Source organism: Cygnus olor, chromosome 1 (assembly GCF_009769625.2).
Source record: "Cygnus olor isolate bCygOlo1 chromosome 1, bCygOlo1.pri.v2, whole genome shotgun sequence".
NCBI classification, from domain to species: Eukaryota; Metazoa; Chordata; class Aves; order Anseriformes; family Anatidae; genus Cygnus; species Cygnus olor.
Window position 1 is genome coordinate 146,235,575 of NC_049169.1, and position 23,237 is coordinate 146,258,811.

Sequence of the window (23,237 nt, forward strand, 5' to 3'; positions counted from 1 at the left end):
CAGCTTGTACCAGCCTTGACCTTCTGCTTGAGTGCAGTTCATTGTGCACATTTCTGAAGAAATAAGTTAATGTAGAACTACCAAAAAATTACTTGAAGCTGAGTAATTCGATGTTACATTCTCCTTTCAATGACATTACATTACATCTTAGAGAAGGAATGAAAAGTGTGCTGCTGGTTCATTTTCTAATTTTCCTGAGTTTAGTGTCAAAGGTCTTTTGTCTTCTTAGCTCAAGAAGGAAGAAAATTCTGTAGATTTATTATTATTCTCCTGAACTAGTTCTGGCATTGCTTAGAGATTATTTACATGCAAGGAAGTATATGTACCTTCAAAAGTTTGTGTTTTTTTATTGCATGCAAGTCAACTGGATACAGAAGTATGTTACTTTGTTGACTCTACTATTATCAGCAAACTCTTAGAAGCAAAACAAAAAATCATGCTACTCAATAGTGGAACAAGTGTAGTAAATAGTTATTAAGCTATTCTATAAAGAGGTTATGATCTTCAAATCCATACTTCATGTGCTTTTTGGTCATCTCTTTAATTTTGTCTAGCAGGATAGGCAACTAGAAATTTATTTTTATAGCACTATAATGAATGTAACATTTTATACCTGGTAAGTCTCCTTCCATGTAAGTTTTCTGTTCCTTTTCACTAAGCATGAGAGTCAACTACTCTCATCTAATCTCATTTAGCCATCTTCATAGCAGGATAGGTTATTTTGCTGGATAGTCTGTCACGTTGTGGGATATCTCAGGTATTTGAGACAGCTGCAGTGAGTCATTCTTTGATGCCTGTCTGTCCCCTTGTCACTACAAAGGGAACCCAGGAGATTAGCTCAGATTAGCAGTAGCAGTCCAGTTCCAACACCTTACATTTGATGACATGAAAGTCACATGAATTTGCTAGTTTGTGATGCTGTATTTCACTCTGATCCAGGAGCTGACCCCATTAAGTTTTTCTTTGATATGGTACTTAAAGTGTAAGCTCCTGAAAGAAGCAGTCATACCTTCTATTAATAATTCCTTATTACAGTTCACCTGTGCCACAGTGGTTTTAAGAAAGGCTGTCCTTAGTGCTCCTCATTTTTATTTGCTAAACTTTTATCATACAAGCTGGTAAGAAAAGTAATTAGATTTACCAGGGGTCACTCTTATTTCATAATTCCTTTCAGTTAAAAGTCATAGAGAGAACATTTGAAATGAATTAAAGTTATAACCTCTTAAAGAAGATACATGACATTTTACTGTAGTGTAAACTTTTATGTCCACAAGACATTTATAATATTTTCAGGGATATGAAGAGAGCTTTCATTTTTTTTTTTTAAAGCCCTTCATAGTGCAAATTGTAACAGTAACTGTACTTAATATAGAAAATACAAGGTTTCTTATCATTATGGTATATTCTTTTCAGTCTTCTGGTGTGTCTATTCCCATCCCCTCCTCTCCCCCTCCTAATGGCTCCTTTTAGTTGTGTGTCTTTATATTGAATTTTGAATGAAACTTACAGAAATGTCAGCCTGACTCCTTTAGGGACTACAATTGAAATCATCAAGCTCACTTTCATTGTCTCCAATTGGTGACAAATGGCAATTTTATTTAGCAAGGGATGGTTCTTTGTGAGGCTGGATTGATGGATGAGGCCATAAGAGGTTGGGCCGGCTGACAAGGTTACCCCTACCAGCTGTCTGCCCATCCCTGCTGCCTGGGTGTCTGTGCTGCTTGTCAGTCAGCTTTTTGAACCATTGCTGTTTTCACTGTGTAGTGTTTTAAGGCAGACTGTAATTGGTGACAGCTTAGTTTACTTCAAAACGCTGTGCTGCAAACTGTGGTGGTTCCAAAACTCACTGATGAGCAGCTCAGACATCTGTGCAGTAAAGGCCGGCTGGACAGCTAGAGTGGCAACAGCATCAGCTGTCCCTGGCAAAGCCAGTCCTTTCTGATGTTCAGAAGTTCTTTATTTTATGTGTTTTTTGTTTTATTTTGCTTTGTTTGTAATGTTTCGAGTTACAATCAGCCTGCTGTCTAAGAACTCCAGCTTTGAAATATTTTTGAATAGGAACGTTAGCTGGTCCTGGTATATAAGAACCCCAACAGTGTTTTCAGGTTTCATTGCAAACTCTTAAAATGTTTTTCGTTCTTGTACGTAGGCTGGAGCGAATGTACTGCTGCAAGATGTTAATGGAAACATTGCACTTGATTATGCCGTAGAAGGAACTGAATCCAGCAGCATCCTTCTGATGTACTTGGAAGAAAATGGTAAGTCAACTCTTCAGATTCTGGAATGTTTTTTTTTGAACGTGACATCAAGTTGAAAAGTACAGATATTGATTTGACATATGTTAGCAACTCTGTTAGTCTGGAGATGGAGGAGAGGAATATGATCTGGAATCACAAAAGTTTTCAGTGTGTTCAGATTGGAACAACTAACACCGGTTAGTGACAGTGGCTGTTGTCAGATCTTCCTTTGCCCATTCATATGGAGATGCTAGAATGTTAATTAGAAGCAGAAAAATGGCAGTAATGCAGAAGCTTTTAAACCAACTAATTGAATGATGTCAGAAGTAATTTTTACATTTTATTTCATTTCCCATGTGAGTTATGTATACCATCAGAGTATGCTTTTATGTTAAATATAAATCTCTGCGAATCTTCTGAATGGAATTGTATATGCAACTTTATTACTTATTTCAAAATATTATTGTTTGTTTGGTTTTGTACTGAGAAAATGTAGCTAGATTTGTATTATAAAATATGCTTAATATGTTGTAGATGACAGCATCTGTATTGGAAAAAAACATTTGTTTTTCCAAATTTAGGTACAGGTTCTGAAGTGATTTTTCTAGTATTGCTTTTGACTGTAATTAACATTTTAAGGGGCTCATCATAAAACTGAGGAAAATGTATTAAGCAGAAAAAACAAAGAACAGTGGTAGAAAAATCTGTAATTTCACATTGTCTCCATATAAGAAATATGCTTTAACATAAACTAAGTTAAATTATATTGTGTTAATGAATACGTAAAAGAAAAGTTAACTTAAACTTGGCAAGGAAATCACTCTTAGTGTCACGTCCTATACTCTTGGTCCAAAGAACATTGGTGTATTAAACAGATGCATCATAAGTTTGGTTCATCACCTTCAATGGTCTGCTACTCTTCTTCCCTAACTATATGCATCACAAAGAAACCTTGTTTTGCACTTACTTGTTAGAATTTAATTAGTATCTTCTGAAGTATTTAAATATTCTACTGTAGTTAAAAACATTATAGTTAATAAGGGAATCACTGGAGGAAATAAAGCTTTGTGGATAAGTATGAATTACTTTGAATTGCCTAAAATAAAGGGTTCTCTGAGGGTTGTTTTCATGAAGCCCTCATCATAGCAATAATCCCCATGCACACCTGCATGCGTATGGAGCAATGTTACGGCCAAAGATCTTGTTGCACAAGAGCATTATCTGATCCTGTAGTAAATAGCATCCCCAGCCTGTAGTGTTGTGAAACACCCTTGTATAGTCTCACCCTGTAAATACAATGTATAGGGCATGTTTCCCTATTCTCTGTACTTCCCCTGCATTCCTAAAAGGTTTCCTTAATATTTTCCATTCCGTAGTGCAGCCTGATTTACAGCATTAAGATTGCTGTGTAAAATCATCTGTACTCTGTACATTTGTAATCATCTGTCATTGCTTTTTATTGTGGAGTTCACAAAGAAAAATAAAATCACGTGCCATATGGCTCAGCTAACAGGAAAACAGGAAGCTATCAATTTACTTTTATGAAACAAAGTAGGATTGGAACAATCAGTTTTGATGCTACAGAAAACTTTGTTAATTGGGGACATTAAAGTTCTTAGAAGTCTTGTATGTTTGTAATTTCTTACAGATTTTATCACTGGGGTAGTTTTACTGCTTCCAGTTGCTGATTATACTTATAAACCATTATTTCCTTCCTCTTTTTTTGAAGGTTATTTTAGAGGAAACATTGAAACCTCTTTTATCTTCCTTCTTTATTAGCAAGGTAGAATTTAAGTTATCTTTCTTACTATTTGTCTGTTTTGTGGAAACATTAAAATGTCAGTAAAGCATCTCAGGGAAGATAGCAAATGTGTCATTTCTGTGTAAGTGATGGTTCCAATTTTGTGTTTCTATGTATGATCATTTGATAAGCATTCTTGTTGTTTAGTGTCTTAGGTACATATTGAGAGGTCATAGGTTAACGAGCTCCTCCCTTCTTATTTCTGGAAGTATAAAGGCACTTTAGTCTTACTTCATATAGGCCTAAGCAAGCCACCTTTAAATTGGTAGCCCTGCAGACCTTAAGTTTGGCATAGCCAGCTGGTTAAATATTTTTTCAGCTTCCCAGACAGCTTTCTTGAATAATTCCCTTCCACGCCTACCTGACTTATAGCATCCAACCTATCTAGTCTAATGTTAACTTGGATCTGTGCAACTGCACTACAAATCTTAGTGATGGGCTCAGCTGTGCCCTGCAGTGGGTCCACTGGAGCCGTCTGGAACAGGCTGTCTCCAGCACGGGGCAGACCCTTGCCTCTTCTTACACCAGCCAGCCCTGCAAACCCTTGTGCTACCAAAGCCTTGACACCTATACCAAATACATCTGGTCATGTGTTTCTCAACACTGGTACTTTTTATGAAAATAAGAACAATATGAAAATCTCAGGTATGTATATATTTCACCAGTTTTAATTGCTAGTAATTAAAAAAAAAAAAAAAAAAGAAAGGATGCCAAAATATTCTTAACATTCAGGTTGTGTTATAGAAACCCTTAAAAAGATCTAGTAATCCAACACGGGGAAAAAATACGTACTGTTTCCTTAGTGCACTCAAGAAAAGCCATTACTACAGATCAATATCATTTCATAAAAGAACTTTTCTGGACTTTCATGTTTAAAGCTATGAAAGGCTTTTCATAGGCCTTAAGGAATTATTGCTAACATACTATAATCAGAATGGACTACAGTGTCAACATATACAAGTTGTTATTATTTTTTTTTTTGAACCATGTGCAAAGTGATGTAAATGTCTGCTTGTAAGTTTTCTGCTACTAATGTTGATGCAGTAGGTTGACAGAAAATCAGGCAACCAACACCAAACAGCCTCAGGGTAATTTAAAGCTTTTCACTCTGTTTCTTGGTTGGGAATCACCTACCTGTAGGACTATAACACACAAATAATCAATTTTCTATGTAGAGCTAGATTAAATGCTGATAAAGGGATAGGTGACAGTGTTGCCTGTGAGAACCAGGGGACTAAACTTCATGTTTCACTAGATCCCTTCAAGTCCTAAAAATGAACCACACAGAAAATGTGACACATCCAAAATGTCGTATTTGAGAGTGTTCATCTGTCTTCCTTTGGCCTTTGTATTTTTTATTATGATCTTCAATAGACTACCTTAGCTTTTATATTTTATAACTTTTGAGGAACTGACTTTCAGATCTCAGACTCCTCTTACTATTTGTGTGCTTCCAGCATGCAAATGTGTGGTCAATTAAAGAAAAAAAAATCCATCGTATGGAAACATTTTGTTACCCATATGTTTTTATCAAAGGAAGAGCCTTTAAACTCACTGTGCAGACTTTTGGCACTTGAATTAACATTTTAAGTTATTGTCAGTAGGTTATGATCTACTTTGTAAGTGACTCTAGAAGGAAAACAGGCATCTCCTTGACTAATAGCTTTTACAGAAATTTGAAAAAAATTGTGAAGAACATCAGAAATGAGGGATGGCCTTTTAGTATCCTTTTGAAGTGCTTACTGATGAACAATCTAATTCTGTTACCATCAGAAATAAAAGACCAACATTTATAGAATTCCTAAAATTATCATAGAATCACAGAATGGCTTGGGCTGGAAAGTACCTTAAAGACCATCTAATTCCAACCCCTCTGCTATGGGCAGGGATGCCACACAGTAGATCAGGTTTCCCAGGGCCAATTATAACCTTCAGCAAGTTAGAAAAAAAGTTGCCAGTATCCTGCATGTACCCACAGGTCCTGCAACCTGTTCACCACACTCCTAGGGGTTTGGCTGCCTGTGCTCGAGGCCACCTCTGATGTGGTAGAGCTGTGTAGCTTGGGGAACAGTTAGCTGAGAGGATAGCTCAGTAGTGGGATGGAGTTGGGAGATGCCTTGTCATGATCTTTCCCCATCCCCTGGCTCAAGAGCCATGTTTAGGCTCAGACCTTTGCCCTTGGTCCTCGCCTGAGCCATGTCTTGGATACTGACCCACTGTCTTGGCTTCCTGGTGTCACAGGACTGTTGGTTGGCCCAGATTCCCAGATCGCCAGACCTGGCTGATTTTCTTGTTGGGTATGCAGAGGCTGTGCCCTGGGCAGCGAGGACACTGCCCCATGTTCCCTGGCACTTGTTGAGTAGCCTGATCTTACAGCTCTCTCACAAAAACATCCAACCATAACATTCAGAACTTGCAGAGAAATATTGAGTACAGAAGTATTGTACATGATTAGCTAGTTTAAGACACGATGCTTATCTCAAGTAACCAGGTGATGACACACTTCTTTTGCTTCTGCATTCTAGTATTAACATTACAAATAAAATAAACATGCAAGATATCTCCACAGATGAATGCTTTAGGATTAAGCCTTGAGATTGTGCCAGTCTGTTAAAATAAATGAGAGTTATTTTTGTTATCATACAAATTAAGAAGAGACTGAATTCACGTAACTAATTTTAGTTAGATGGGTCATCAACGTCCATATTATAGAAGAGAGAGGGTGTTTTTCACTAGAGTGGGAGAATTATCACTCTGATGTCTACATAAGGGGAAAACAGGAATTTAATTTCTGATAGATTTTCAGAGTAAAAAGAAATAACCTAAACATCATTGATTTGCTTTGACAGCATATATAATAATAGCTTTAAAGACAAACATGTAAAACCCAGTGACAGCCATCAGTCAGTACTTCTGTAATGAATTAGAGCTATACCCTCAGTAATTTTGTGGGTATGCATTCTTTTGCACATACTGAAAATATTGGCTTCTCTTCTCACATAATAGTCGTTGCTGAAAAATATCTGTTCACATCCTGAACTTTGAAAATCAGATGCACATAATGCTGCTAAGTGATGTTCACAAGAGCTACTGAACTGTGTAATTTTACAAAATTGATGCTCTTTGTAAATTGATGCTCTTTGTAAAGCTATCTAATAAGTGGCCAGTAAATCTGAAACTTTATGCAAATAAAGCTGGATGTAACAGCCACACATGAATAGTATCATGAATGAAAATGAATATATCAAGAATGGTACCATGATTATTTTTTTCTCACTGATTGTCATGTCTACATGTCTATCCTGTACTGTGCTGCACAGGAGAAAAACATCTTCTGAGGTATGGTATCCCCAGAATTATGGAATATAGATCAACACTTTGGCTGAGAAGAGCCTTGCTGCGATTACAGCTTGGTGCAGGAAGGGCAGATGTAGGCAGGGTGAGAGAACTGAGAGAAGAATTAAGAGGAGCAATTGGCTTCTCATAGCTGATTCAGGTTTATACCATACATTTGTGCTTGCAAGACATGATGATATTGACCTCTCTTAAAGACTCCTACATGCCCATTAGAGATGAGACATGTAAATTAGTTAGAGAAAGAGTTGCTGCTGGGTGTCCTCAAGTATAGAGCTTTTGTTTGGTCACAGAAACAGGTGTCTGCCGGACAGAGACACTTCTTAGTAATGGATGTTTCTGAGGAAAATATTTTTATAGCAATTCTCAGTTCTGTTTGCCATGTATTGCTTTACTACTTTAAATGAAAGTTACTTACCCCTTTTTTATCTGAGGTTTTTACATTCCTTTGGGTTGTCAGTTCTATAGCCATATCCCAGAAAGGGGGAGAGAGCCAAAGTAAATGAAATGGCCTTTTCAGGTGTTTCTCGTAAATGTGGAGAAGTGATACATTTTGTAGCTTTTAGGTTATGCTGTTGCTTGTCATCAGCACTGACACTCATCACCCAATGCTGTGCTCTGCAGGGTCACTACCATTTTAACTATTCCTTCTCCATCTCGTCTCCTGCAGAGTTTGAAAGCATGTAGCTCTTCTTTTACAGGGTATTTGGAGTGTATTTTCTATCCTATGCCTTTCTTTTTTGACTTTCCTTTCTTTTCTTTTTTTTTTTTTTTTTTTTTTTTTTAATGTGAATCTGTTCCCATACTACATGCCAATTTGGTTTTCTTCCTCTATTCATGCTGGCTGTCATCCCATTTCAGCTGAATATCTAAACCATATTTTCCCTTTGAAAAGCGACATGAAGGTCATTCTTTGATTCAGACTGCGAGAGTTACTGCATGGGTAACATTTTTTTATTCCATCTAAACTCACAAAAACTATCACTCCCCGGGGAGGGAGAGAGGACGCTGCAGAATTACAAACTTGATTAAGGGAAGGCAATTACTGACCAAGTCTCTTTGTTTGAGTCTCAGGGAACGACACATGCACATGCTTGGTAAAGCTGATTCTCAGTTCCTCACTGGAGAAGCCTTCCCTCTCAAATCCAACATTTCCTGAGCTCTCGGGATTCAAAACACTGCAATTCTGTGATTGCAATTTAGATTTTTTTTTTTCCATGTTTTCATTCTATTTTCTATAAAGGCAGCAGAAGGGAATCTCTATTGTTCTTGTAGCATTTTCAAAACTCATTTGGATATTGCCAAAATGTAGCCTGTGGAACACGTCACTGAGGTAGCTCACTTGTGCCTTTTGTGTAGCATTGTTTATGCATCTTCTCTGAGCTGATGGGCATATAATTACATGTATGTTAGAATGTTTAAAGCAAATGATGCAACTGAACTCTTCTTGATTCCTCTTTCAGCATGAGTGAAGTTAAATTTTCAAGTCAGGTATTTTGGGGACCCGTAGGGAGTACACAAAGGTGCTATCAAATGTGCTTTGCAAGGCAAGGATCAATATTTCAATCAATCAGTCTTTTTTTTTCTGAAGAAAGTCAGATACTGGTATTTCTAATTTGTAAACTGTGAACATAGTTTCCATGTTTGAGTGTTATAGGTATTATGGTATTATGCACGGTCAAAAGGTACATTAATTTCTACCTATCACCTCTCTCCTTGAAAATCAAAACTTACTGTAGTTGCTTAGTGGAGACATCAAAAGGAAGACAAAAATTGACATAAATTCTGTCAGTAGTAATTTAAAATGGCCTTTTTCATCAGGTATAAAACTATACATATATTTTATATATTACACATATTTTAATCTTTCTTACATGACAGCATTAGATAGAGCTTAATCATGGCCAGGCAAGTTTTGTTTCAGCTTTTTGTTCTATATAATGTGCTTAACAAGTAGAGTCAGTGTTAGAAATGATGACTAATTTGGGGTGTATGTAGTCCTTCACTATTTAGCGTTTTGGAAATTTAAACTTCTGCATTTGAGAGAGTTCGGCTACTAGGGCAAGTATGTTAAGCTATCAATTTACTGTTGCAAAAAGCAGGAGCTAGGAAGAAACCGGAAGGTAAGATAACATGACATCAGTAATTTGTAACTGTCGTGAGGTAGGTTTAAGTTATTACTGTGAAATGCGATGAAGGCATAAAAAATTCTGTTCTGACAAAATGAATACATACATTGATTCTTAGGAGGTACTCAGAATGTCATATATAAAATCTACATTGTGTCCCAGTCTAGCGACTGTCAGTCAATATAATATGTTTGCACATTCTGCTTTTGGGTGGTTATCTAATTTAAGCTGTCAATACAAATTTATGTTTGTCTGAATTGAATTTATGTGAAAGAGCACAGGTTTTAGTCCAGGTGCAGAACATGTCTCATTTTCTCTAGTTTAGGTTCACATTTGTGTTTTACATTTGGTATCATTTAGTATCATTTGGGTGGCAAGTATGAAAGTAAGAGATAAGTAAATGTGATCAGCGAGACAGTGTTCACACTGAACACTTCACCTTAGAGCTGAAACTCTTTGAGGTGCTGCATGCAAATAAAATTCAGAACATAGAGCAATGTGTAGAATAGCATGTTAGAAAAAGAAAATTAATGGGATTCTTTGTTGGACTACATGTGGTATACCCATTTGTGTGAGCTCCAGCATAGCTTTAAACTATGAGACTTTAAATATGCTTTTACCCTGAAACATGCTTCAGTCCTTTTAGTAACGAAGGAAGGAAATCCTGCAGGAATTGTTGAAAAGTAAAGGTGAAATGAATCATTCAAGTAAAAATATTTAAGCTACACACATATTATTTAATTTAATTTATTATTTGTCACTTTTCAGCTCACTGACAAATGTGGAAGAGAACCAAGAAATCATTTATTCGTATGGTTTTTGTTATGTCATGACCATGGCAGAGAGGAAAGATTTTTATATTCATATTACATTTTCTATATATGGATGTAAATGACCACTGGAAGTTATGAGCAGAAGAATCAAGCCCTGAATTTTGGTTAGATATTCCAATCAAGCCAAAGCCAGTTGCAAATTTAACCACTCAGCAATTTTGTTGTACCCTCTGTTTCTAATTTTAAGTCTCTTCAGACTGGAGGCCATGCTTTCTTTTGGATATAGACTTCCTTGCGTATCTTCCTTTTAAAGCTGTACTTTGACAAGTGTTTCTTTCAATAGCAATGCTGACTCAAGCAGTCCCAGGCTCTTCATTCCTTTCATCCCCTCCCATTTGTTCCTGCCTCCAGACCACATTTTCACTAGGTTTATGGGCCTTGCAATGGTCCAGGCCCAGCTGGAAAACTAATCCTGGCTAAAAATAACCTAGGCAAATAAAAAAGTGTTGAGTTTTAATGTCACTTGCTTCACTTCACAATCTCTCAAGCAGTTGAGCTGACAGATATGAGAGGTTGGTCTGGGGCACTGTAATGAATACAGAGGGGTGAAAGAATGCAGTCAAAAATAATATTCATTCAGTAAGTCCTAAAGACTTGGAGTGGCTTCCCTCAAGTGATTTTTTCCCATTCACAGCTGTTTTACTTCTCACAGGTTCAGTGGATTTAATGATATTCCAACTGCTTTGCCTACAAGTGCTCTTGCCAGTTAACAGGGGATCACGACCATTTATCTGTTATTGCTGAATGACATTAAATCATCCATGTAGTGACTGATAAATAAAGATATGAATCAGTTTGTTGGTAAATATGAGCAAGTAAACATGTTCTGTAAATATACACTGAAGTCTAATTAAATGATGACTAGCCTTTTACAAAACCAGGAAACAAAATCATATGTGTTCTTGACTGATGAATGGAATAGCAGAAGGTTTTAGCCCTTTCATTTTTCCAGGTGTCGAGCTGAATTCATTGCGTCAAATGAAGATACAGAGACCTATGACAATGCTTACAGATGTCCGACAGCTCATAGCAAGTGGAGGAAGCGTGAATCAAAAGAATGATGACGGAGTTACCCTGGTGAGTAGCAGTATGTAATAGAGTTTCAGCCCTGTGAATACGCATGTATTTCAACTGTAATGGTGACTGGAAGTGCAGATACAAGGCTAGGCTGTTCTGTACAAAAAGACATGAAGGAGTGTAGGATTTTGGTTCTTATTTGTCCTTTTGAAAATAAATATATGTCAATGCCCTGCGCAGTACAGATTTTGAAATAGGCTAGTGCAATATCTGTGTCTTAATGTCAGCTTTCTTACTCTTGGCCACTGAATATGCAACACAAAAAATCAATAACGAAAAAATAAATATTGTGTTCTGTAGTTTAGAACTCGAGCAGATACTTATGATCTTTGACATTGTATGTAAGAGAAGGCCTAAAGCTTCACCGAGTGATTACTGTGTTAGGCTCATATCTTCTGGCTGAGCTAGTCTAAAACACTATGTCGTGAAGCTATCCTGTCTTGATTCAGTGTAAGGAAGCCTGCACCTTATCATTGGATAAATATTCCCGCTTCTAAATTTGCTTGTTATTTGTAATTGCATTCTCATTTTTTTTTCATTTTTTTTCTAATAGATATTACTACTACACCAGCTACCAAATTATTTTAAAATTAACGTATTTTTCCCTAAATAGCATGTCTGTGAAATGTTCTCTTTGCATATAAAACCTTCAGCATCGTTATCAATCAGGAAATGATCATTCTCATCATTAAGATGTTGAATCAGTTTTAAAAAAAATTGTTTTTTTTTTTCCAAGTACTATACTAAATCAGAATTGTATGTGTTACTGAACCATTCCATTTATGCTGAATTGCATTCTATGATAATGAATTAATACCAGATCATTTGTATTCCATGTTTTAACATCTGTGGAGAGTTTAAATTATTAGTATTCATATTCAACTATTAGCTTCATATTTGGTATTATTGAATCCTAGCATTGGCTGTGTCTATTGACTTTTGGGGTGGATGCCTCAAGGCAGTTAACTGTAGTTAAAAACAGGAGGGAAGGGTTGTGGGTGGGAAGGAATGAGGCAAGTTTTGTTTACTTTCATTCATAAAAGCATTAATTTAACTTCCACTTTCCTGATACCTTTAAGCTAAGCTGCTAACTCAGTACATTGTGAGTTGTTTGTACTCTTATTGCCACTTTGGTCTGAACTGGCTTCATTGAACCAAGTCAAGAGCTTGCCTGATTATCACTTCATAAAACCTTTTCTGTAGTTAGCAGGAATAGCTGAAATGCATGTATGAAATGTGTTTAACAGTACTGCATATACCAGAAGAAAAGCATTTTTGATAGTTTGTTTCTTCTTGTTTGGTGGGATATGAACAAAGGGGATATTTTTGGGCACAGTTTTTATGTTGAACTTTGATTTCTGGACTTCTTTCATAGTCTTGCCACAAGTAGCTACAGAGTGAATCATTTTGCTTTTGTTTGAGATTTGTATTATGTGAAAATTTTGTCTTACAAATTGGTGGGAAATACAGAATTTGTTAGACTGCTCTGTCTCTATTCATGGGTATGGAGTCAGCCAGTCTGTGATAGCTGTGTGTGTATCAAAGGGCTCTGGGAACAGTTTTTTGTTGCTCTAAATATATCAGCACAGAGAAAACAACAAATATGCCAGTTGTAAAGAGAAAATGAGATGTATTTTCTTTTGATAGAATCTAAGATGATACAGTTTGCAGCAGGAACATAATTATATTTGAAAGTGAGCGTACCAAAAAACAGGTCTGTTGCTTTAATCCTGTCGATTGACAGTCACCAAGTCTTTTTTTTCCCAAGTAATAATGTTTTTTTTTTTTTTTTATCATTTGCTTTCACTCTTTACTGTGTAATCAGTTGAATATATATTATGTTCACTGAATGTTCTCCGTTTCTGAAGGTGTATTGTAAGCCATAGCCAGAAGTACATTCTTTATTTGTTGTTGGGCATACCAAGAAGATAAACTTGTCAACACAGTGACAAGCTGCATCAGACTCACTGCCAGTTTGGAAGAGCACTGTTGCACAGGACTGTCCTAAGAGCTAACTACATCTTCAGTGCAGATTGCTAAGCAGCAGATTAAGTACCTTATGGATGGAGTAGGTGCTATAAGTCCTGAACAGAGAGCAGTAGATTGGGAAAAAATGTTTAGTCCAGCTCACTTCTCAGCTCGATGTTCTACTGTATTTTGGTATATCTCTGGAAAACCTATATACACCCATTGGTACAAACATAAACCACTTTCTTTGTGGCTTCAAAGGTGGAGAAGAGTGGCACTGAGCCCTGATTTTTCCACCTCAGGAATTTATTCTCTGTAGGTCACAAACAATCTTTTCTTCATACATTATCTAAGACCACGAGTAAATTAGGATCAGTAAGAAAAAATTGATGACATATGTATGCGCTCTCTTGGATTCATAGCACATACATATGTGTATATGCAGTACAGACACAGAATGATATGTGGTAAAACTATTTTTTCTGATAAATTCTCCTGTAATAATTTTTTCTTCAAAAGATTTTAGTCATAAAATATTTCCTTTGTCCTCTCAGCTTTTAAACTTCTTTAAAATAGTACTTGTCAAATTGATGTTTGAATAGAAAATGTAATTTCTTTTGTTAAAAACAAAAAGCTGAAGCTATATCAAATTATGGGAAAATGTTGAGGTTTTTGTACATTTGAATTAGAACATTTATGGTGAACATAATTGGTGTTCTGCCCCCATTCTAGGGGAAGATTTTTGATGTGCTGTAATGTGTTTCACCCCTCTGCATCAAGAATGTTCATAAAGAAAACTTTATGCTTACTCTCTGCAGGTACAGCTGAACCAGAAGTAAAAAAATAGTGGCAAATAATATGCTGGACTCAGTTTTTGGTGTCTCCTATGCTTATAGTGATTTTGCAACCCACAGTTCTAGTAAGAGGTTTATTGCAAGAGGTTTCTTGCCATTAGCCAACCATTCCAATTCTCAGAAAAATTGTCTCTTAGGCTAACAATGCTTCGAGGGGAAAAAAAAAAACAAAACACAAAAAACATGTGGTTGGGCTACATTATTTTGGTGTACAGGTTACCCCTGTTCTGCAGTCTTACTGAACCCTGTTCTTATTGACGTTTACAAGGATTGATTGCTTCTGACTGTGGGTGGGGAATTACATTCTGCCAACTTCCAAATGCAAATTTTGTCTCCTTTGCTCCCAGAAGTGGAGAGAGTGTTTGAAATCATAGCAGAGAGCCATGAGAAAATAAACACCACTACCCTGTGAAATGAACCATTCTGGTCATGTGAAGTATCTGCCTCAACAGAGTTATTCACCATACATAAGAAACAATTTCCACTAAAATTTGCAAATGACAAATTTTCCCTCACGTAGGATTCCTTATTGCGTTTCTTCTTTCACTTGATTATTACTAGTAAATTACTAAGTAAATTATGCTGCCCATTTCTTTCTCTATGAATCCAATTTCTCAAATCACCCATTAACAAAGATAATTTTTGAGCTTCCTCTTTCGCTTTCTTGACATTGAAGTTCTTAGTAACTTGTCTCTCATTCTGTCTTTGCTACTCCTATCAACAAGCCATGAGAAAGTACAGATAGCTTTGAAGTTGTCCCTGCTTTAATGGGAAGTTGCACTATGGGACCACCAGAGGTTCCTTCTTACCTGAGTTTCTCTCATTCTTTTACTTTATTTCCCTCTTCTTCTGTCCCATGGTACCTCTGAAATGAAGTATAGTGGTATAGAAAATCAATTTAAAGTATTAAAGCAATTCCACTCTAAATGATTAAATTATCTTGTGAAGCAACACAGGAAACAAAATCTCCGTGGTATTTTTTAAGAAGGTGTTTTTTTATGACTAATTTTGTGCTGCAAAGTCAACATGCTTAGATTGATTATGTGTTAATGAATTCCTTTTAGAATAAAGTAATGTCAGCTCACATCTGGGATATTTGAACTGTCGCACAAGAAAGTTAGGTCTAGGCCAAGCTCTGCTGAAATGTGTGAATATACCTGGGCTCTTGAAGTCAGTGAATAAGCTTTAAATGGATATTGGATATTTGCTTGAAATTGTATGAAAAAGGTCTAGTGAGACTGAATTGTTTATATAGATATCAGTAAACTGACATTCTTATTTTTTGTTGTGTTTTGTTTATAACTGATAAGAAAGATTAAGTGGTGGTTTTCTAGAATGTTGCTTTCATGTGTGTTTTGAATTTGTTGTTACTGTGACTTATCCAGCTATGTCTGTAAGGCAATCAACATATGCAATAGTGCATTATGTTTTTCTTCTGAGAACTCTAAACATCTCAAGATATTTTCATATTGCAGCTTCACGTGGCCTGTGCAAATGGATACAAGAATGTTGCATCTCTGATACTGGATCACGGGGCTGATCTCAATGTAGTGGATAATCAGTACTGGACACCCCTACATTTAGCTGCAAAGTATGGACAGGTAAAGCATGATTTCTTCACCTCCTTTTCTTTTCTTTATGGTAGTCTTGTGTAGCAATAGCAAATATGTTCAAGACAGGGAGACTGTTCTGTTTTTAATGTGAAAAACATACTCGTTTCTGTACTATAAGTGGCATATGGAAAATGACAGAGATCATTTGATAATAAACATTGTAAAGCTATCAACCCAATACGGCTCATTAAAATCAACAGCAGTTTGTCTCCGGCAAAAAATTAAATTTGCACTGAAATTTGAAAAGGAGCCAAAATAAGCACTTTTGTCTGTTGTTTTCTTACATTCTGATGTCAAACTCTTATTTTTAGCTAGCTTATTTGCTGTATATGTTTCTGTGAATGTACAGGATCCACTTAACACAGTAGTTGCATTCAAAGTTTTCCAGACACTGAGCTGTGGAACGGTGCTCTGGGAGTGGGATTTGGAGGCTGTGTCTAAATATGACTTGTGCCTGTCAACATCCCACCATTTCACATTTCCTTCACCCTTACTCTCCCAGAACATGGTCAGTGCTCCTTTCTTATGTCTGAGCACTTCACAATTGCTCCCCACAGCTACCGCTGACACACCTGACATTCACAAATCACCACTTACCGACAGACACCTTCCAGAAACCTCTCTGATGCATCCTAGCTCAGCATCCCACCCTCATGCCCTTTCTCCTTTCAGGTTTCTGTTGCAGCTCCTGGAAAATTCACCCCATCCCGTCTTTGTCCTCCACAAGGAGGGACTGAGATATACTCTGCTGTGGACAAAACACTAAGCTTCATGGTGTATCTCTGAATACAAATTGCTTTTTTCTCTTCAGATTCCTTCTGATGGCAGAGCTATCCTTCCTGACACTGTGGATGTAGGTGTACGGGGTTCGTCAGAAGATGTTTTAAATTGTAGTTGTTACTGTATTTCTTTGGTATTTTGCCATCTTCTAATGTCTATTTCTGTCACTTTGACTATCAACCGTGCTTTTAAAAGTAACTCAGAATGGCAAAAAGTTGTTGCTCCTAAACAGGACTCTGTTTGGTTCCCCCCCCCCTTTTTTTTTTAATTAAAGTAAATTAAATAATTAAGTAAATATAAATAAAATTCTGTATAGACTTCTGCTGGAATATCTTCATAATATCAACTTCCTAATAATCTTCACAAAAACTTCAGATAAATCTGTTTCTGATCTCACTGAAGACAATGCCATTTATTTAGCTGAATCTCTCTCCAATAATTGATGAGATGTAGGATTTTTGTTTGTGTCTGTTTCTGGTATTTTAGTTGCTTTTTGGTACTCAGGAGAACAAACCTGTGAATTACGAGGCAAGTGCTGAGATACAAGGGGTGGGATGCTGCTGATTTCGTATCATCCTTGATGGTCTGCATAGGAAGCCAAGATGACTTTTTTATGGGTTTGGTTTATTTGTTTGCTGTTTTTTTTTTTTTTTTTTTTCCTTTTTGTGTCTTTCACTGCAAGTGAACCACAAGTTAAGGACCATATTTAAGGAATAGGATCTAATCATGCAAAAATATCTAATGAAAAGTAGGAGATGTGTCTATAGGTATTCATAGATAATTCAAATACTTTATGCATATATATAAAAATTCAGCTCTGAGACTGCCTTCTTTAGAGAACTCCTTGTTATATATTTTTAGGTTTGCATATGTATTTAAGGGTACAATTCAGTACTTACATTATACATTGATTAATTTCTTATTGGTTATTAGCATGCTATACATGAATCTTCTTACTGTATATGTATTACTTTATTTCATTTTTGTATGTGCATTATTTTATTTTTATACTATTCTAATAGTATAAATGCCTTCCAAATGCTTTTTGGACTTCAGAAATTAAATACTACTTTATAGCAAGAAGATGTAGTAAAGCAATAGTAAACTTAAGTGTATTTGAGACCAGTTAACTGTGTAGGGATGTAGATTTCTCCTATTGAGATACTCTATATCTACTCTCTTAAAGGGTATTAACATATAGATTATATTATTATATTATATTATATATAGATAGATTATATTATTATATTATATAATATATAATCTATAATATATAATATATAATATTATTAATATATATAATATAATATATTAATATATACAATTATATATATTAATATTAATTAATATAATAGGCTCAACATATTTTCACAGTAGATTGAATCGTTGGTTTATATATATGTATGGGTTAGTGTATACATGCTGAAATTTCTGGAAGGTTAAGTTTATGGAGAAAATTGTCTGCAAAAATATGCTGAGCAAACATTTTGTTAGCCAGGGAGGCATCAGTGACATTTTGCATATATTATAGTTTTATTTTTCTCATCCCATCTTGTACTGTGCTGTGCTATAGTTCTAATATCCTTACTGATCCCTCTGGATCCTGATGTTATACTGCAGGTAGACACATACTCGCTCTACCCATGTTCTGATTTCAGAAGGGCAAGAAAACTTTTTTCAGAAGTAATACAGTTGCAGGAGTGTAATCTTGAACTTGAGCTACTATTTCTTACATTTCAGGATGGCTTGAAAGTTCAAGCTTTGTACTGCACTAATGTAGTCATATAATGGCTACAAGTCTTACCTAGTGTGAAGCCTAATCCCTGGTTTCATTGAAAAAGACTTGAAAGGACTTATTCGAATGGAGTGAGAAAAAACCTTTCATTTGGCATGTGTGTATAACACACATATTTGTTTGCAACACTAACTCTGGATGACCTGAAATAGCTTTTTTTGTCATAAAGTCAGGTATTTTTTCTGTTTGAAACAGACCGCTACATGTAAAGTTTGTAACTGAAAATGGCTAGTGGGGAAAATATCATTATTTTTGAAGTGTTCTAAGAGCTCAGCTTGCTATTTTGTGAGATGATCCTTTTTGATGGCTCTTTGTTGGACTGTGTCTCTCTTCTGGACACTCCAGCCAGTAAGTCAGCTTCATCAGGGGCCCAGCTTAAATGTCTCTGCATTGACACATGTAGCATGGGCAATAAACCAGAGGAGTTAGGGATGTACACATGCCTGCAGGCCTATGACTTCATTGGCATTACAGAAACGTAATGGGATGGCTCCCATGACTGGAGTGCTGGAATGAAAGGATACAGGCTCTCTAGGAAGGACAGGCAGAGGTGGCGAGGAGGGAATGTCACTCTCTATGTCAGTGAGCAGCTGGAGTTCTGCCTGGGATGGATCTGAGAGCTTAGGGGTCAGGATTAAAGGGAGGGCAGGGACAGGGGACATTTTAGTGGGATTCTGCTACAGGCCACCTGATCAGAAAGACCAAGCAGGTGAGGCCTTCTATAGACAGATAGAAGCAGCCTTGCGTTGACAACCTCTGGTCCTCACTGGGGACTTCAACCACCCCGATATCTGCTGGAGAGACAGCATGGCAGGGCATAGGCAATCCAGGAGGTTCCTGGAATGCTTGATGATAATTTCCTTCTCCAAGTGATAGAGAAGCCAGTGAGGAGAGGTGCTATGCTGGACCTCCTTCCCACCAACAAAGAGGTGCTGGTGGGAAATGTGAAGTTCAGGGGCAGCCTTGACTGCAGTGACCATGAAATGGTGCAGTTTTTCATTCAGAGGGCAGCTAGGAGGGAGCACAGAAAGCTTTCTGCCCTAGACTTCAGGAGAGCAGACTCTGCCCTTTTCAGGGATCTTCTTGGTAGAGTACCATGAGACAAAGCCCTGGACGAAAGCAAGGCCTAAGAAAACTGGTTAATATTCAAGGATCACCTCCTCCAAGTTCAGAGGCAAAAACACCAGGAGTCCTGCATGGATGAACAAGGAGCTCCTGGCCAAACTCAGTCAGAAGAAGGAGGCCAACAGAGGGTGGAAGCAAGGACAGATAGCCTGGGAGGAATATAGAGAAATCATCTGAGCAGCCAGGGATCAAGTTAGGAAAGCTAAAGCCCTATTAGAATTAACCGTGGCCAGGGACATCAAGAGTAACAAGACAGGCTTCTATAGGTATGTCAGTGATTTATCACTATTTATACCTAGTCTTTAGGAAAACTAGGGAAATTGTGGGCACCCTCTGGAAGGAAATGGCAGACTCAGTCACCTGGGATATGGAAAAGGCTGAGGTACTTAGTGACTATTTTGCCTCAGTCTTCACAAGCAAGAGCTCTAGCCACATAGCTGAAGTCCCAGAAGGCAAAGAAGGGGACTGGGGAAATTAAGAACCTCTCAGTGTTGGAGAAGATCAGGTTCAAGACCATCTGAGGAACCTAAAGGTGCACAAGTCCGTGGGACCTGATGAGATGCATCCACAGGTCCTGAGGGAACTGGTGGATGAAGTTGCTAAGTCACTGTCCACTGTATTTGAGAAGTTGTGGCAGTCCAGTAGATTTCTCACTGACTGGAAGAGGGGAAACATAACCCTTGTTTTTAAAAAGAGAAAAAAGGGAGATCAAGGAAACTACAGGCCCGTCAGTCTCACCTCTGTGCCAGTTAAAATCATGGAGCAGATCCTCCTGGAAACTATGCTAAGGCACATGAAAAATAAGGAGGTGATTAGTGACAGCCAACATGGCTTCACTAATGGCAGATCACGCCTGACAAATCTGGTGGCCTTCTGCAATGAGGTTGCAGCTTTGGTAGATAGGGGAAGAGCAACTGACATCAGCTAGCTGGATTGTGCAAAGCGTTTGACACTGTCCCCTGTAATACTCTTGTCTCTAAATTGGGGAGATACGGATTTGACATATGGACCATTCAGGGGGTAAGGAATTGGCTGGATTGTAACACTCATAGAGTTGCAGTCAGCAGTTTAATGTCCAAGTGGAGATCAGTAACAGGTGGCGTTCCCCCAGGGGGTCAGTATAGGGACTGGCACCGTTTAATATCTTTGTTGGTGACATGGACAGTGAGATGGAGTGCACCCTCAGCAAGTTTACTGATGACACCAAGCTGGGTGGTGTGTCGAAATGCTGGAGGGAAGGGATGCCATCCAGTGGGACCTGGACAGGCTTTAGAGGTGGGCCTGTGTGAACCTCTTGAAGTTCAACAAGGTCAAGTGCAAGGTCCTGCACCTGAGCCCAGGCAATCCCAAGCACAAATACAGGCTGGGCAGAGAATAGGTTGAGAGCAACCCTGAGGAGAAGGACCTGGGAGTGTTGGTTGATGAGAAGCTCGACATGAGCCGGTAATGTGCGCTTGCAGCCCAGAAAGCCAACCATATCCTGGGCTGCATCCAAAGGAGCGCAGCCAGCAGGTCGAAGCAGATGAATCTCCCCTCCCCTGCTCTGCTCTTTTATGATCCCACCTGGTGTGCTGCATTCAGCACTGCGCTAGAAGAGGTTTCGTAGAGAAGCTGTGGATGTCCTGTCCCTGGAAGGGTTCAAGGCCAGGGTGGATGAGGCTTTGAGCAATCTGGTCTGGTGGAAGGTATCCCTGCCAATGTCAGAGAGGTTGGAATTAGATGACTTTTAAAGTCCCTTCCAACCTAACCCATTCTATAATTCTGTAATTCTATCATTATGTCTGAGGTGATGGTGGCAGTGATTCATGCTATTCCCAGAGTTGTCGGTGAGGGGCCAAGCATCAGTTCTGCTAGTCACTGTACAAACACTTTGGGTACACGTGGATGAAGACAAATGAAGTAACATTGCACTCTTCATCGCTAAAAATAACAAAATAGAGAGGAAATATCTTCCCTATGTAGTGTTAATAATAAAACTTGGAGATACCTTCTTTTCATTGTAGATAATTTGCCATCCTTATTTAGAAGATTAAACATGGTTTGAATGTGGATTCTCTTTATAAAAAAAACAATTAAATCATTTAAATTGCTTTATCAAGAGGGATTTATTAGATGTCAGGAAAATATTTCATACAATAGCTAAGCCACCAGTGTTTTTAAAATTTCCTTTCTTATGATAATTTTGAAAAACATTTAGCCTTAATGTGAATTCGTGTGCATATCATACTTACAATTCCATTTTGAGTAGTTAATTATAGACAAATACAAGCATTGTTACTTTTTTGGGAGAATATAGTATGGCAAGGTGAGAATTACCTTAGTCAAGATGTGATTTGCAATAATCTGTTTTAAATAAAAATATATTTATGAGAAATTAGTTGTTTTTTTAGCCAAAAATATTCTTGTTTCCTGAGGAAGTCACTAATATAAATTCTTGACTCTGGCCCTTAACGGTTTCTCCCTCTTGTAACACATATTTGTGGTAGGCTTTGTTTAAAAGTTTCACTTGAAAACCTCACTGCAGTGATAAACTGTATGCTTTATCAGAAGACAGTAAAAAATCTTTTTGGTTTTAGTTTGATGCACTATCATTTGTGCTTCCAGTGGGAAAGGCAGCCATTTTAAAGTGTGATAGACTGGCTTCCTTACAATTTCATATTTAAATGAATGAATCAGAGCCATTTAGATTCTAATAAAGATGCAAATGTCTTTTAAAATGTGAAAGTATAGACATGAAGTATCCCCTGAATCTTTTACTGTCTTTTCTGTCAGGAGTTTTATGTATTTTAATTCACATTTTTAAAAAGTTCATTTGTAATGCATTCTTCCACCTCAACTATACTACAGACGCATACTACTTTGAATGTTCTTTTCATTGAGCTGATTTCTTTCCTTCCAGCCTCCATCCAATATATTATTATTATCATTATATTTTATGAGTCATGTGAACTGATAATTCTTTCTGTCTATGAAATAACAGTAAAATTCTTATCATTCAGATATATTTTTTGTCTGGTGAACCTGCTTAACTTACTAAAATGCAATTGAACGAGTTGTACGAGTTGCACATTATGTTCTTGGAGTGCTTTATGTTATAGACCGTACATACACACATCACCTTATGAAAAAAGTGAGTAGTAATATTCTTATGAAGAAATTGTTATGTAGTTTTAGAGTGACATAAACACTCGGCTGAAGGAAGAGCGCTCTGTACATATAAAACTTTATGTTTGTAAATACACAAAATACTAAAGAAGAATGACCCCCCCACACCTTGATATGGCTATTTCTATGGTCATAACAAGAGTAGAGTTGGTACTAATTCACTTTACATGGAAAAAAATAAATTGAACCCACCGAAGTTTAAAATTTATAGTGAGAAAATTTAATTTGGAGCAGTAAAGGAGGAAATTTATGAAGAATATAGGCACTGGAAGCATAATGTTACAAAACTCAAGTTGTAAATTAATACACAATGTAAGTGGATCACAAAAAGCTTATTTCTCCAGCTTCCACAGTAAACGATATGATAAATTATTGGAGCAATGATACGTTATCCTGAGTGAGCAAAGCATGTGAAAAACATCACACTCACCCCTATTAATCAAACTCTGGCTTGTACAAGCACCTTGATAATGGCAAAAGCAGCTTTATTTAGGATGGGATTCTTC

General features: G+C 37.2%; 1 protein-coding gene across 5 annotated transcripts in view; it reads left to right on the forward strand.

Annotated features, from left to right (window-relative positions):
• MYO16 (myosin XVI) overlaps nt 1-23,237 on the forward strand; it is a 387,593-nt gene that overhangs the window by 153,395 nt on the left and 210,961 nt on the right. For all 5 annotated transcript variants that reach the window (XM_040536892.1, XM_040536877.1, XM_040536885.1 and 2 more), the window contains 3 exons: nt 2,150-2,258; nt 11,307-11,431; nt 15,729-15,854. In XM_040536892.1, coding sequence (XP_040392826.1) covers nt 2,150-2,258; nt 11,307-11,431; nt 15,729-15,854 — 360 coding nt within the window. The remainder of the gene's footprint in view (nt 1-2,149; nt 2,259-11,306; nt 11,432-15,728; nt 15,855-23,237) is intronic.